The sequence below is a fragment of the Lissotriton helveticus genome, chromosome 5_1 (assembly GCF_964261635.1).
Source record: "Lissotriton helveticus chromosome 5_1, aLisHel1.1, whole genome shotgun sequence".
In the NCBI taxonomy this organism is placed as follows: Eukaryota; Metazoa; Chordata; class Amphibia; order Caudata; family Salamandridae; genus Lissotriton; species Lissotriton helveticus.
The window spans coordinates 692079192-692095947 of NC_136065.1; the positions used below are offsets into that span (position 1 = coordinate 692079192).

Here is a 16756-nt window from a genome sequence, read left to right on the forward strand (position 1 = left end):
TTGAGACGGAGAGATGTGACTGGAATAACAGTATGACTGGACTAACAGTATAATCTGAAGGATAGTGTTATGAATGGCTTTGTGGAAGGTAAAATGTGGATATGAGATTGGAGGTGTGTTGAAATGCTGTATGACATGTTAATGTCTTGTATATGCTACTAAAAATGTAATAATATTGATATTCGAACAGTCCTTTACTTTCAGGTACTTTACAGCTCTACCATGGTACTACATAGCAGTTTACTAATGCTTGATTTGTGTTTATTTGTAAGTTAATTGTGCGCAAATTCACTTGAAATCGTCTCATTATTATTATTCAATTTTCAGACGGAACGCGGATAGCCTCCTCAACGGGTATCGACATCCTCCTACTAGATGATTTCAAATTATCCATTAATGACTTCACCTACCATGTGCGCCCACCAATGAGAGGTACATTTTACTGTTCGTTCGATAACCAGTATAACCTTGGTATTACATCTCAGTGACCGCTATCTTTACTGCTACATCTGTTTTAATTTATTACAACAAAATAGAATTTATTTACTTTCTGGCACAAACTAAGCACCGGGATTAAAAAAGCTTCAAGTGGCAATCCTGTAATGCTATATGTTCATCACTATGCTGGAAGGATGAATATGTGGAATAACATTATGTTCCTGTAATTTGTGTTATAAGTACAAACACATATACTAAACTGGTGAATGAACGATTTTCATGTGAAATGAATTGGCATCGATTGCTTAACTCTTTAGTGATTATGAACATTTGAATCATATTTAAAATGAGATCTTTAATTATCAGTAAAAGTATCTTAGGTTTAAATAACAAAATCTGAAAGATACAAACTTTAACCCAACTGCAGTAGCCAGGAATGATAAGATTCATGAAAAACCCATTTAAACATGGAAATTGCAATGACTTTTGGTTTGTTTTTATGTAACTTGTGAAAATAATACTGTTTGTTGTGCGGCTAAGCATGGAATTCCTTTTCCATACAGGAGAAAACAAATAACAGTGAGTTAGTAGGATGCTCAACAGTAGTTACTGACCAAACGTTTCTACAGTAAAAAGACAGACATCAATTCAGCCCTTAATTACTGATTTCGGTATGTGCTCTTGTTCCCTTGTTTAGAAATATTTACATTTCTGAATATTTCTTAGTGGGCCTTTTTGTTGCCGGTTCCTCCTTTTCCAAAATAGTTTGCTTCTACTTCATTATGTTTTGAATAAACATAAACTGAAAGGGGACTGGTTTAGTGTGCAAGCTGCTGCAGGCTACTTGCAATCTCCTAGCAGATTATTAATTTTTGTTTTTAAAGTGCTGTTTTTCTTTATTTGGTCTTTTTAGAAAACTGAAAGGACTTGCAGATGAAAAGTCAACTTTGGTTAATGAGAAGGGTAGTTGATTCTTTTACGTTTTCATCCATTACTCCATAGAAAAGCTTGAAATGTGCTGTGTTTTAAACCACGTGTTTTGATTGAACTCTCTCTTGTGGACTGAGGTAATTTCAAAGCCTGGGGCCATGAACTCACAAAGATCTGGCTCATTGAAACCTGTTTGAAGAGTCTGAGGTAAGGTGCAGTTGTCTAGGGATTCCTAGTTGGTGAACAATGGATGGCAATGTTTGTAAATGTTGCTGATCTTTCCTAAGGAGGGTTTTATGATTCTGATGGGACTTGATTGTTAATCCTTGCTTCTACCGGGAGCACACAAAAGCGATTTCATGCTGGTTATTTTTCAATACGGGTTCATAATTTGTAAATGGGACTTCAGTCAGAATCTGTTCAAGTTTGTTTTGCCTACTTTCCCCACTGTGTACACGCCAGAGTTCCTAGAGACTCTTAGTTTCCTAGAACTGATGTGCCTGCCTTACTTCGCGGGCAGTTCTGCTCACTTCTGGGTGGATTTGCACTTACATCAGCTTAGAAAAACTGGGCATTTGTCAATTTCATTAGTCCTGTGCTGAAAGTTGATCAATGACCCTCTTTATTACTTCCTTGGTGAGTAGTGGCAGTGTAGTGCGTGATTGAATAAGAAGCATTTGAGTACTGTGCAATGAAGTCAGTTTTATAGGGTAATAGAATCAGTGGTGTAACATACAATGATGGGTTTCCCATGCAGAAGGTGATCAGGAGCTCCAGAGAATCCCACATTTCATCACTATCCATAGGCTTAATGGGGTCCTCCCTTGCACAGCAGGGGTCTGCATTATGCCCCTGAATGGATCAGCTAGTAAAGGAACTTTCTGAGGGTGTAGATTGCCTTTCTTGGCAATTTGATATTTTCTTGTTTACTGTTACTTTCCTTCTAACGCCCACAAATATATTTTCCAATTTTCTTTACTCTTTTTGATGTGTGCAGCAGCCAAATTGGTCGTTTTTCATTTTTGGCATGCGGTATTGCCACGTTTCTTATGCATTATATTCTTCAGGGTCTGTGATCATCTCAATTGAGCCATTTCATTTGCACGTTTCGGCAAAATGTAGCTTTTTTTGCATTTTGGTCTCTGAAAAGCTTTATTTCATAAATAAACATATCCAACAAGCATTTGTATCTAGTCTAGCTCAGGTGTTTTTTTAATACAACTAACTTGCATTGGTTTAGCTAATTATCAAATGATATGACCGGTACACAATCTGAAAAAAAAATGTAGGTTGCACATACATTTTCAATTTTAAGCACAAGCGTATGGTTAAGTCCCCTCTTTCAAGAGAAATGTCTGCTTCAAGTCCTAGGCAGACAGCCAACACAACTTGAAGCCTGAGCTTTTTGCTTAAATCCTTCATCCATCTCATCTAAGTGCTGCTTCTGCAGATAAGTAAGAACATCTCTCTGGTCTCTCGAGAATGGCACCAAAACCCTTCCTGCATAGTATCACAACTAAGAAAGACCACACACTATATCAATGTCCCAGTCTTCAGAGATAGTAGTATGGTTGATAAAGTCATGCAGAGAAATTTTAAACACATAAGGAGTTTGAATTAATTCAATTGGTCCAAATATAGAATATAATGCGTTACCCCAAACAATTCCATGAGGAACTGGAATAGCAGAAATGTTTACATGGGACAGGTCTATCACTGTGTGTTGACGAGTTCAGCAGCAGAGCGTTCTAGAAGCTAGTGTCTGATTAGGATCAAGAAAGACTGTCCCAAAATCAATCCAAATGAAGAGGAAAAGTAACAAAATTGTATTCTAACCGTATATCTAAAAAGGGATAAATTATGTATTTTTCAGTTGAATGTATAATTCACACATTCTACCTCAGGGCGGTAGTGGGTCATATGAGTCTGAACTGAAGTCACCATTGTTCCTCCCACCTGATTGGAATCTTACCCATGACTGCATTGATGGTTTGTGGATTAATTACAGGTGTAGCCAATTGTGGTTGTGCAGCTTCAGCAGCCATTGTAGGATTTATTGTCATTGCTCACTTGACTAATTGCGGTGAACATCTGTTTTACCCAGATCTGTATATAGCATACCTAGCTCTGGAGCTGTCAGATTGTCTATTTCTGGATATGGTGTGTAACTGGCTAAGACTGGCCATGTTGCTCTATCATTGTTATGGGGACCAAGTCTAACATTATTTCTTGTGCATACAAACCAATTTTGATGTTTTGTATAGTATAGATGTTGAATCAGCTGTCAGTTCTCAATCAAGCATAGTTATCATGCATCCCTCACCACAAGCCAGAGTTTTCTTGGAAGACGCTAACTAACTGATAAACATGCGCACCATGATGACACACGCAATGCCTACTCAGCTCATATAACACTCCGAGACACGGGTCGGAAGCACACAATATAGATCTCCCATAATGTGTAAGGAAATGTGGAGGGAGATGGGTAACTGAAGGAAAGCCAGGGAAAATGCTCAAAAGTAACTGTTTGTTAATACCGGTTGTAACAGGCATCTGTTTGGTGGCTTAAATATGTGCAAACAACCAATTTAGATTTAAATATAGGCAATGTATGCTTACTGGTATACCAAAATATCAAGAATAATTAAGCAGCTGTAAGGTATGTATCCAACAAATCAATTGTAACAGGAAATAATGTTAGTCTACTATATCACTGTTGGAAAATACACCCAATACAATACAATATTGATTGTAACCGTAACAAAGATCAAAAATTAATAAACAGATGTTTTAAAAAAACAGAACACTGGATTCATTGAAGGGCTCCACCCTTTCACCTGTACACAAAAGAGAGGTGATTAAAGTAGGCAAGCACATGCAGACTGCTAGTTCTTCTGGTTGTGGAGGCAAAGTACTATTCATTATAATAATATTAATAATTATAATTATTATTATTAAAGGACCTTCTAATTGGGGCTAATGAGGTGGATCACCTGCCTGTATACCAGACTGGTTTTAGAAAAATTGTCTAAAAACAGATCAGAACTTTAGATCTAACTGGAATCTCTATAGCTCTGTTTCCATATGCCAGTAGTCTTGGCTTCAATTTTCATCAAAATCTCAATATGTCTGAACATATCTTTGAACTAACTTAAACTGCCTCATTTCAACTGGTGAGAAGTCTGAAACCTTACACATCGGCATGGGACATAAAGATAGCATTATAACCTGTCTCATCTCGACCGAGGAAATGCAGTATTTCTGGTTCTAAACAGACCAGATCACCCCAAAATACTCTGCATTTATGCTGGCCTCCCTTCTTCATCTAAAATATAGGTTAGAACATTTTCAAGAGGCCTAAAATGAGCAAGGAGTAAGATCTACTTAGTACTGGAAATTGTCTCCGCAAAAAAAAAAACTAAAACCGCAAAACAAGCGTTTGCTGTGTTGGCTCCTAGAACAACGGTACCGGAACATATCAGGCCAAGCCCACCCTCCTGGCATTCAGATGGAATTCATCAACCAACTCTTTCAGACTCTGCTTCTTAGACGGCACTCCTCCAGATTCTGGACTCATTCATGATTCCAGTTGTGCTGCTCCAGTCGTACCTGCTGTTACTTTTTCTTTTGTTAACCATGTCATTGTGCTCTGCTTCCCTTGTGGCTAGGTTTGACTGTATAAGTAAAATTCTGTAAATAATAAGTAGTAAGTTGCAACACATCCAGATGGGTCTACTAGTGATTTGTGACCTCCAAACCAGCTTGGCCGTATTCTCATGACTGCGTCATTACGTTTTTTTAATGCAAGTACTCAATTGAACGGGCACTTTGGCCCAAGAGAGGGACCATTCCCTTAATTCAAAACAGTTTTCAATGTGATTTACTAAATGAATTAACACTAATAGTAAGCAGTTCACTGAGATGATTTGGAGTCTTTGGGAGTGATAATCCTCTGATTTGTGCCCGGCCACTCTTCATGTTGCCTTTCTAGATGAAGTTTATTTTTCTCTGCATCAATACTTGCCCCATTAAACACCCCTTGCTGTAACGAGGAACTGATGATTGACACTGCTCTTTTCACTGTTCCTACTCTTCTTTGAATTGCAATTTCCTCAGTTGACTTAATCTGCCCAGATCTACTTTTCTCAGGTAGTTATATCAGATACTGGTTGTGTTGCATCACTGTATATCTCGATTATGATCAAATATTGCCAGAGTAGTCGACTCCAATCACATGGCAGTATTTCACTTCTTGTACAACTTTTATTCACTGGCCATCAAAAAGCAACCCACTTTTTGAACCTGGCCTAACTTTTACACAGAACTGTCTCACACAAAACATGCAATACATAGATATATTTTCCCTTTTATTCTTTTACGTCCCATGCATACCTTTTGTTCACTTTCAAGATGCAAAATCCTCAGAATTCTTGAAAACAACCATATTTGTTAAAATACTTTCCAACCTCCCACGAAATCAGTTCCACTATGCCTTTCCTTGACTGGTTCAAGTATTGACTTCGTCAATTATGGGCTCACTGAAGTCCTTAATAGCCTGCCACCACTCCGCCAAAGTTAAAATAGCATAATGGATCATTGCAAAGAGAAAATCTGTAATTTAGAAGCCGTTTGGCTAGAATCCACTTTACAAAATTGGAAGTTCATCAAAGTTTATCAAACGTATTAATAATCGCAACTAAAGGCATTTTACTGTACAAAGATTATTTCTAGTGCCGATAGAGAAGCTGTTGATGCTCAGGGTGTGTTTAGAACCTCTAACCTCTGCTGCTGTTTCGACGCCTGGAACATCTTTTCTGAACATGTGTGAGGAATTGTCCAATGAACTGGCACTGAGGTGATTTCTTTCACAGATAACATGACCGAATCCATGCCATCAAAGCCTCATTCAGCCGCACAGGACTCCAGTGTTGGCCTGTGGCTTTTATCTGGGAATAGTTCTGCATCGCAATGGTTGAGGGCCACTTAAGTCTCTTCTAGATCCCTGCATTGAAGGAACAGGTTAAGGGATTAGCACTCACTTGACCCATATAAGGCCACCCTTATTTCTCTTTGTGCGCTTGCTCCTCTCAGGTCTTCTACCTACAGCATTAAAATGTTTTGTCCCATCTTCTCAAGGAACATTTGCTCGGTCTCTCTGGTCCACCTACATTCAATTCTTATTAACTCAAGCTGAAATGCTGCCACAAAACAAATCTTAGTACGAGGTTTCCTGGCATTTTTGTCCCCTCTCACATGTGAGTACGTACAACTTTTTCTAGTTACTGCATCAGTCAGTCATTTTAGCCTACCTGCATTTTTGATAGTGTACATCCTTAACTCTTTGCGTTGTCCACAATAGTGTGTATTGAGATGTTTCTTTACTTTAACATTTTCTGTCCTCCAACAATCCTTTTCCCTTTCTCTTCGCAACTAAAATGTTGCCTTTGATTCTGTTTCTGCACCTTGTGTTTTAAATGTTTTGTCTGTTTGTGAAATGCATGTTACCGCTACCATCACTGAAGGAATAGTAGAGATAGCTAGCGACTTCCATTCATTTTCTTTTCTCATTTACTGTGTCTTAAATAAATATCAAATAACAACCATCAGCAGGCGGAAGCATGACCACCTGGAAGTTTGGGGTTAGAACTTATGGCTTTGGTTGGGGGGATTTGGAAGTGCCATGGCTGACTACTGATCCAGTATCACAGATCAAGACAGTGATGAAAACAGAATGTATTTTTACATGTGAAGTACCTTGATCTGAAGTTATCCCCATGACATTCTCATACCAGTGAGATTCCCAAGGAGACCAGGCAATAGGCCTTGGTACAACGCACCCTAAAATGCCAGTTACACAATGTAAGTTATACCTTGAGTTGAGTGGGTCTCTGCTTAAATACAGTGCATGATGAGAAGTAGGGTCTCCAGACCTGCTGAGCCGTGCGTCTGAAATGCAAAGCATGGGTGGTTGCCCGGTAGAGACTTCCCCCTCAGTTTCTTGATCTTCGGTTGATTCTTAAAGAATCCTGATAACCGGGGGGGGCATTTAAGGACCTCCAGAAACTATGAAAGTAGCAGATCGGGTCAACGGGGGAGCTGAAATGGCAGATGGTGGATAGGGAGTGGCATGCTTAATGCCAGCCAGAATGTCTGTTTTCAGTTTTTTCACTTGATAAAAATAATCCTGCGACAAAGCGTAATTTCAGTTCCTATGGGAAAGGGTATTGCCTTCTAAGAGAAATAGTATTGCCTCCTAAGAGGTGGAGGCAGTACCCTTGATCTGCATCCCTTTCAAATGGTGCTCCTCCAAAAAGTGCTACAGAATTTTAACCAAACCTTAATCTAGGAACAGAAATAGCTTTCAGGATGGTGTTTGTACCACTCGGAGCGATTCGTCCCAGCCATGGGCACACTATAAATAAAGATGTGATTCAGGTGGGAGAGCAATCTACTTTAGTTCATCACTGGTGTGGACACCAGTGAATTGTACCAGTCCTGATGCAGTTGCACTTGACATTCACCCTTTTGTGTCAGATCATTATTTAATAAGGCAAGTCTTGGTGGGCTCTTTTGGCCATTTTTCGGAGTAGGGCGTTGGTTTGGACTGGAGTGGTTTCTGTACAGGGGCATAGAAACACTGTAACAAGTTGCAGCTTGCAACCATTTGCAACCATTTGAAGATGTGCAAAATATCCTCATCAGGTAAAACTCAGAGTTTTCTATTTATTTATCTTATTTATTTTTGTAAAGCACCAAGGTTAGCAAGCGCACTTTGGTTTAGGGTAGTGGTGGGTGAACTAATGGTATGGCGATCGGTGGCTGGTCTAGTAACCGGACAGCGGCAGGCTCAGAAGGCTGCAGCACAGGTTAGCCATTATGATTCATTGAAAAGTTGAGGTTTTAGCAGTCTTCAAATCTAGTGAAATTTGGTTGTGAAAAATCCTGCCTTCAAATTTCAGTAAAATCGAATGGGCAGCATATTGCAGTTTGATTATCTTCGACTCATCGAGCAGCAGCTTGTATAAGTGGTCTTGGAATCCACATGAAGTACTTTGTGTATTAAACAAAAGGATTGAACTTTATATCTTTACTTCACTGTGAGCTAGTGGAGGAAGGGGAGTGTAGCACTGGTGAGATGTGGTTGTACCGATTTACACCAAACAGAAGACAGGAAACCTGTTGTTTCTAGACCAGTTGGAGCCTAGATATAGACTTATGGGGAGTCCAACATAGAGGCTGATGCAATAGTTAATGTGGGGAATATCACCACTTCAAAAATCATGGCTATTTTCTGGCAGTTTCAAGGAGTTGAAGGAAATCTTGAAGTGGAATGCAATTGAGACCAGTGTGGGTACTTCTATACAATGTTGAGTGAAGAACTGAGCTAGCGTATTGTGCTTTTGAATACCTAATTAAAGGAGGCTTCCGCTCCTCTGGGAGGCTAGTCATGGTAAGGTGAGAAGTTGTCACTCTCCTCCCCGTCAAATCACGAATGAGACGACCAGGTGAGGCAAAGATTGTGGTCCTCGGGTTAGGCGACTTGTATGCTCTAGGCAGTTCTCCCCTAATCTTACTTACCTGGTACTCCAGTGGTTGGATTTTTTGTCCAGCATTGAAGTCTTGATTCATTCCCCATGCAGAAATTCATCAAGAAGAGGTGCTCATAAAAAGAAGAATCCCCTATTTTCTGATGGTGCCTGTCGGATGTTGCTGCATACATTGGAAGCAGCATGCATCCTTGGGCTTCCGGTGCACTTCTGCATCTTTGCAGAAATGCAGCGGCAATAGACTCCAACATGATTAATTGATGTTGTCATAGCGGAATATACAAATGTTGTGTATCTGCAAGGGGTGGTCCCACTTGGGTAGCAGAAGTTCTTCCACTAAATAACCATTAGTGACTAAATCACCAGAAAGCTTCTACCCTGCTACCACGATGTGGGGGCATGTTCTCAACTGCAGAGATATTACTGATAACATGATCTCCATGCCCTTTGTACTAGGAGGTTTTAAATTCACTTTTAATCAAGGCATTGTTTTAAATCTTTAAGAAGGAAAATGGAATTCCATACTCCTTGATGCCTATGTAAAGTGGAGGATAAGTAGACCTCAGGCATATGGAGGCCCACTTCGGTAAATCAGTGTGCTGTATAGGTCTGCCTAGCCAGTTGAACACTCAATAGGGGAATTCCTGGAAAAATAGCTTATGGGTTATTGAAGTTTCTAGTCAAAGAAAACCTAGTATATAAGAGTTGTGGGAGGAGCAGATTTTTCTTGAACATATGGGGGATAAGATGAGGGAAATATAATCAAGGATATCAATATAATGAGAAGTGGGGGGGTGGCTACCCCTTCCTGATCTGGCCCTTATGGAAGTTGAAATATGGCTTTGGAAGGTGAGGTGGCTAGGGGGCAGGCCCCATTGTTTTTATTGATTTGTTTGGGTACGCCTCCTCTGTGGGCTCGATCTGCGGGAAAACTGTCCCTGTTTAGCCCGAAAGGTATCCGTATGAGTGACACACGGTGACCAGAGTAACCTCTGTATTCCAAAATCCCATGTGATCCATGTAGGAACATTTGCATCTCACTAAAACATAGACCGATCACCACTCTCCCCCGTACAGAGACATAATATTCACTGACACGCTTACACTCTAATATGTATTTTGCACACTTGCATGCAGTTCACACACACACATGTGAAGACTCGTGATTACTCACTTGTACATGTTATTCTTTCATACATGTCTCAAATAACTTGTACAGAGTTTAAAGGTCTGAATAAATGAAGGATATTATAAATTAGGTAGCCATGCATTATGCTACCTACATGCTTACAGTCTTTCATGAGCTGATGAACAGAGCGCCTGGTAAAGGGCTTCATCCTTCTTATTGTTAAGGTGCCATTTTAATCTTTGAAAGTCACCTGAATTTACACTTGAAAGTGTTTTTACAAATCTTAGCCTTCACTGCTTTAAAAAAAAATCGCTCTATTACCTGCACAGTGCACTTTACAACCGGCCACCACGCATTCTTCCGTTTGTGTGGTTGGAAACACGACGCAAAACCGGAAGTGCGGGCAGACTCCATTTCGCGCATTGTGGTTTGCAGTCTAGCTGCTGATACTGCATAAATTAGGACGCTGGCCCAACGCGCAGTGGGTGCGCCGGCGCGCCAAAGGCAAGCCCGTCTGCACCTGTCCGCGCCTGGCCTTGGGCCAAAAACCCTGGTCGCCCATCCAGAGACTCAAGGCCTCTCTACTCGGAGACTTGGTACCATGGCACAAACTAGCAGACTCCAGTATGCCCCAGAACAATTAACGGCTTTTCGCACACCCTTGAGTCCTTGCATTAGAGCACACTCTTTAGAAAATTACAAACTTTGCGCCAACTGTAATTTCCATTTTTCCCCCAATCTGTAAGTTAAGACGGGAAAGCAACTATCCAGCTCCAACACATTAACGCCTCAAAATAAACATTTCTCCTTTATCAGTATAAATTGTCGTTCTTTACCCAAACACAAATCAGACATCTTTGATCTATTATCAAATGACCAACCTGATGCGATTTTCCTCACTGAGACCTGGCTCCATGAAAGCTCAGGCCCAGATATTGCTACAGCATTACCTGTAAAATATGCCATAGTGAGAGAAGATCGAAATTTGAAACCGGTGGTGGAATAGCAGTTTAAAAAAGATTTCAAATGCGATTTTGAACATCTCCCTTTCCCTAATTGTGAGGCCGCTTTTTTAAAGTTGTCTCTTTCCCCCAAATTTACTTTTTCTGGTATACTCGTTTACCGCCCACCTACCTCCTCATCTTGGACCTCAACTCTCACCGAACTCATCGCTCCCTTGGCTATGAAAACAGCAAATTTCTCCCTTCTAGGAAATTTTAATCTCCACTTAGAAAATAAAACATGTAAAAACAGCTTAAATCTTATTTCTGATTTGGCCTCCTTGAATATTAATTTACTAAATTCTGGTCCTACTTATGTAGCTGGGCCTTTCCTCTACCCCATTTTCTCCAACCTAACAGATCTCTTGCTCCCCGGCCTTCCCAATAAGTTGGTCCGATCACTTTCTTATTAAATTTAACCTAACACTCCCAGTACACCACTCAGTAATTTCCAGCTCGCCAGTTTCACAAATTAGAAATTGGAAAAAGTTAGATATCACTTCCCTTAATACTTTTTGGACTCCAATCTACCTTGTTCCTCGCAACAAGTAAACTAGCTATCATTTTCAGTGCAAAACTGGCTAGTAGACGTCATAAACATATGTTTACCCCTTCCCAATAAAAAAAATTGATAACCATCGACCATCGGCTCCATGGTTCAATGAATCACTGAAAATTGAAAAAACAAACTGTAAAATATTGGAGAGAAAGTGAAGAAAGAATTACACTTCCTCATCTAAGTCTGTCTACAAAAATGCCTTAAACTATCATAATCTCTGCAAATTAGCTTGTGCAGATTGTTTCCACTACCATTGTAATGCTGTCAATTGCTCCAAGACGCTTTTTAACACTGTCAAGGAACTCGCTGGTTCCAAAAATCAAGCACAGCCTCCCACACTAACTAACCCCAAATGTGATGCCTTGGCCTCTTTTTTTTGTCCAAAAAGTTGATAAAATATATCAAGACATTGTGCTGAAACAGGCAAGAAAAACCCCCGCTGCTCCCTCGCCTCAACTCTCTCTTGGTATTACTGACCCATTCCTAAATCAAGCAGGGAAACCGGATCTCCTGGACCATTCTCTTGTGACTTGGCCTCTACTTACTACAGAAAGCTTAACTAAACTCTTAAATAATATTAAATCCAGATCTCCAAATGATCCATTACCTGTTTCAGCATTAAAACAGTTGAGTTCCTCTTCACTATCTGTGGTAACGGATCTCCTTAATGCCTCATTGCAAAAAGCCATCATTCCACCAACATGGAAACATGCTATGATCCATCCCCTTCTTAAAAAGGCAAATACTGACCCTGATATGTCCAGTAATTACCGCCCTATATATACTTCCTGTCTTTTCAAAGATCCTGGAAAGACATATCTACTCACGCCTAACTCCGTACGTAACAACACACAGACTTCTTCATCCCTCCCAATCAGGCTTCAGAGCTGGTTTTTCCACCAAAACCACCTTACTTGGGGTTACTGAAAACATACGTCACCATCTGGACGATGGAGACACCGTTGAGCTCATTTTACTAGATCTAAGCGCCGCGTTTGATACGGTGTCTCATGCTATATTATTAAATACACTAAAATCACAGGGTATTGACGGACCCGCTTTAAATTGGCTTATTGCCTTCCTTTCAAATCGCACTTTTCAAGTCTTCTCACCAACAGCGTGTTCTGAAATCCACTCTTTTGCCAATGGAGTGACACAGGGTTTCATCCTCAGACCCTTGTTATTCAATCTTTATGTAAGACCACTGGCTGAGGTAGCAGAACATTTTGGGTTATCCTTTTTCTTTTACGTTGATGATTCTCAAATCAAGTCAAGTCAAGAAATACTTTATTCGGTTCAATATTCAAAAAACATAAAAGTACAAGACATACATAGAAAATGGTCCAAAGATCACAATACAGCATTTAAAAAGAATATCATTCTACAGTTAAAAAGAAAATGTGCAACAGTTAAGATTTTTACAGAATAAAAAACTTGATTCAAGTTACAGTAGGCATAGTTATGGTGGGTATTCTATGTCCAGTTAATCTTTTTTCCCAATCTCACTGCAATGGTTAAAAATTTGGCCACATTATAGATTTCCCAAATGTTTGTTAACAGTTGAAGATACAATAAAGCTGGTTTTACCTGCCTGAAACCTCTCCCCTTTAATAGGGGTATCATGAATTTTTTCCTGATATCATTAAAGTGGGCACAGAAAAATAAGTAGTGGGCAGTGTCCATGATTGAGTGACCATCACAGTTACATAAGTTCAGATCCAAATCCCTGGTCCAGCCAGAACGGCCAGAGATTAACAGATGGACTTTGTTCAATCGGAACTTAGTGAGAAGATACCTGTGGTTTGAGTTATTAACAACCTTCAGATAAAGTTCCGGTTCGTGGTCTGAAGAGACAATCAATTGGTGGGACCGAACAGAGGGCTTTATCAGCTCCCTGCTTTCTCTGTCCATCCCACTATACTGCAAAAAACTGCTCTTTGCCCACTTCAGATCAGCTTTCACAATGGTGGATGGATTATGAAACATATCAGGCCGTCCCAACTTTACACATGTCTGTTCAACATATTTCAACCAGGGGATCTTGTTCCAATGATCTAGTTTTAAGCAGTCCTTCAGGATTTCATGATTAACTTCCAGCTCGAAGTTAAGCCACACCGATATCCATTTTAAAAGGGGGGCCATAGAGACTCGATCCTCCAAGAAATCCACCCCGCATTCCTGATGGACAATGAAGCTGGCAGTGGATCTTGGCAAGGAGAGTATTGATTTTAAAAAGTTATCTTCAATCACTTGAAGGAATTTAATAGGCCTAAAGCCCCACAAATCTGCACCATACATGGCGATAGCAATACATTTGGCAGCATACACTTTTAAGACTGCCTCTATGGGCTTCACCCCAAGTTTACGAGAGAAACCCAGTACCGCCGATATGGATCGTGCCAAAACCTTTTTTTTTTTTTCAGCATTTGGGGGTGCCATGTAGAACGGTCATCAAACACGACCCCCAAGTAAGGGAATCTTGAAACTCTTGATAGTTTGTGGCCGTTACAGTGCAGTGTCATGACATTCTTTTTGGCCTTTGCATTGTGGCCTACCACCATAACATGAGATTTGCCGAAATTAATACTTAAATCCAGTTTTATCATAAAAGTATAAAAAGAGTTCAACAGACTTTGTAAACCCACTGTGGTTCTAGCTATGAGAGCAGCATCGTCCGCATACAATAATGCTGGCAGTAGGTATTTCCCTGCCCTGGGTATATCCTTACAAGCTGTACTCAATATTCCACCCAAATCATTGATATATAGAGTAAAAAGCAGGGGAGCAAGAATGCAACCCTGCCTTACACCATTGGTGATACTAATTTTCCCTGTGCAATTCCCTTTTCTGTCATAGCGGACCGTGGCAGTAAGTTCCCTATGAAGGTCAGCTAGAAAATACACAACATTTGGGTCAATTCCAATACTAAGGAGCTGTCCCCACAACTTGGATCTGTTGACTCGGTCGAATGCCGAGGACAGATCCATAAATGCAATATACAGGGATCCCTGCTTTGCTTGTGTATATTTCCCTATTAGCAATTGTAAGTTTAGACTTTGGTCAATGGTGCTGCGCCCCTTTCTAAAACCATACTGAAGGGGGGAGAGGGTGTTAGTCTCCTCTAACCATTCAGTCAGTTTGCTAAGGACCACTCTCCCTAGGACCTTTACCGCTGAATCTATCAGGGATATAGGGCGATAGTTTCCAGGGTCCCCCCTGTCCCCTTTTTTGTATATAGGGACAATCACTGATTGGGTCCATGATTCTGGGATTCCTACTTTAAAAATTCTGTTGAAAACTCTAGCTAAGATTTTGGACCAGAATAAAATATCAACTTTAAAAAGATCAGCGGGAACCCCATCCGGCCCAGGAGCTTTATTGCTGGTCATTTTCCCAATGGCCATGGCCACCTCTTCCTCATCTACCGTTAAGCTGTAAGGGAGTTGAGAGAAACTGGTCGTATCTTCAACTCCAGAGGTTTCCTGTTCATAAACAGATTTAAAGTGCAAGTGCCATTTTTCTTCTTGGATACCACAATCCAGATCGTTGTTGCTTGAATCCGAGAAAAAAGGTTGGTTGACCAAGGCCCAAAATTTGGCGCTGCTTTTCAAAACATCAATTGAGGTCAGGTCGGCCCAAGCGTCCTCTCTGATCTCACGGCGCCTATTTTCAATGGTGGACTTATATTCTTTCCTAAGGGTGGCCACAAGCGTTCTATCTACTGGTTTGGATCTAAGTGCTACTTTTAACTTGTGATTAGCAGCAGAACATTTGTTATCAAACCAGCCTTCCTTGCCTTGGGTTTTCCTTTTACCCTGTCGCGTCAGGTTGGACAGGATATCGGCGCAAACCCTTTTATACGCCTCTATTACCTCATTATCCTCCGCCTGATCGTCCATACAGAGTTTTATGGCCTCCTGACTACTGATACACAGGTTACTAAAAAAGTCCTCAGGAATTATCTTACACCACTTGATTCTGCGTGCCTGGTCAGTTGATCGTATATCACATTTATCCACTAAACTCAAGCTACTTTCCTTGATGTCAAATACATTCTTGACTTTTAGTACAACCAGATTATGGTCACTATGATGCGACCTTACAACAGAGTAATTGATAATTTGACTCCCATAACTACTACTCAAAAAAATGTAATCAATTGTGGACCCACATCCATGACCCGTGAAAGTAGGGGTATCCTCCTCCCCCCCCAGTCGGCAACATCAACCCATTTTCAGCCAACAGGGATTCTAAAAACGTTCCCTGCTCTGAATGTTCGAAGTGGATATTCTCTTCTTCCGGAGGGCCAAATAAAACATTGGGGGGACATTTGTCCTGGCAACCATGAACATTGAAGTCTCCCAGTAAGATGACGATACATTCAGTCTCTATGGACTCCTTGAAGTTAACTAAAAAAGAGTTTAACCTCAGCAGATTGTCAACTGGATGTTCCCTATCAAAAGAGTTATAGAAATTCACTAACAATACCGTGTTAGAGCCCCTATGTGTTATTGAGACTGCAAGACCGTGAGGGCTACCAGTAGGAATTTCTTTATGGGTGCCCGGGATCTTGGCGGATATTAATGTAACCAGGCCGCCTTTGGCCCGCCCTCGCTTTGAATTTACTGCTGGAAGAAAAAAAGTGGTAAAGCCATCCACAGTGAGTGTGTTGTCAATGGCCCATGTTTCCTGCATGGCTATTATGTCTGTGGTGCCTATAAGGTCTCTCCAATAAGGGTCATCAATTTTGCTCCTAAGACCCGCAATGTTCCATGTGGCCAATGTAATCCCCCGCCTACCCTTTTCACTTTCATCTTTCGCACAAGATACTGTTCTTCCCTCGGTACCCTGACCTGCAATTAACACAGGGTCAGAATTTATCTCGATGTTTAATTCTTGTGCGAGCTGACTGCCCTGTAGGTAGGTGGAAGGGATATTTTGCAGCTGTTTGATGAGTGAGCCCGATTCTTGTCAATCTACCCACTCCATAAATGATGGGCACTCGTAATGGTTAAACGTTGGAACGTTGAAGCAATTTTCTTGCCCATTCCCAAAATGGTGGTCATAATGTGGATAGATATTTTGGGGCCCTGCAGCAAACCCTCCCTGGAAAGGTCTAGCCCTTCTTCTCCTAACTAAGTTCCATTCATCC

General features: G+C 40.7%; 1 protein-coding gene across 2 annotated transcripts in view; it reads left to right on the forward strand.

Moving 5' to 3' along the window:
• The window catches only part of MCU (mitochondrial calcium uniporter), a 786648-nt gene that overhangs the window by 616890 nt on the left and 153002 nt on the right, over window positions 1-16756 (forward strand). For both annotated transcript variants that reach the window (XM_078643082.1, XM_078643083.1), the window contains one exon: window positions 328-432. In XM_078643082.1, coding sequence (XP_078499208.1) covers window positions 328-432 — 105 coding nt within the window. The remainder of the gene's footprint in view (window positions 1-327; window positions 433-16756) is intronic.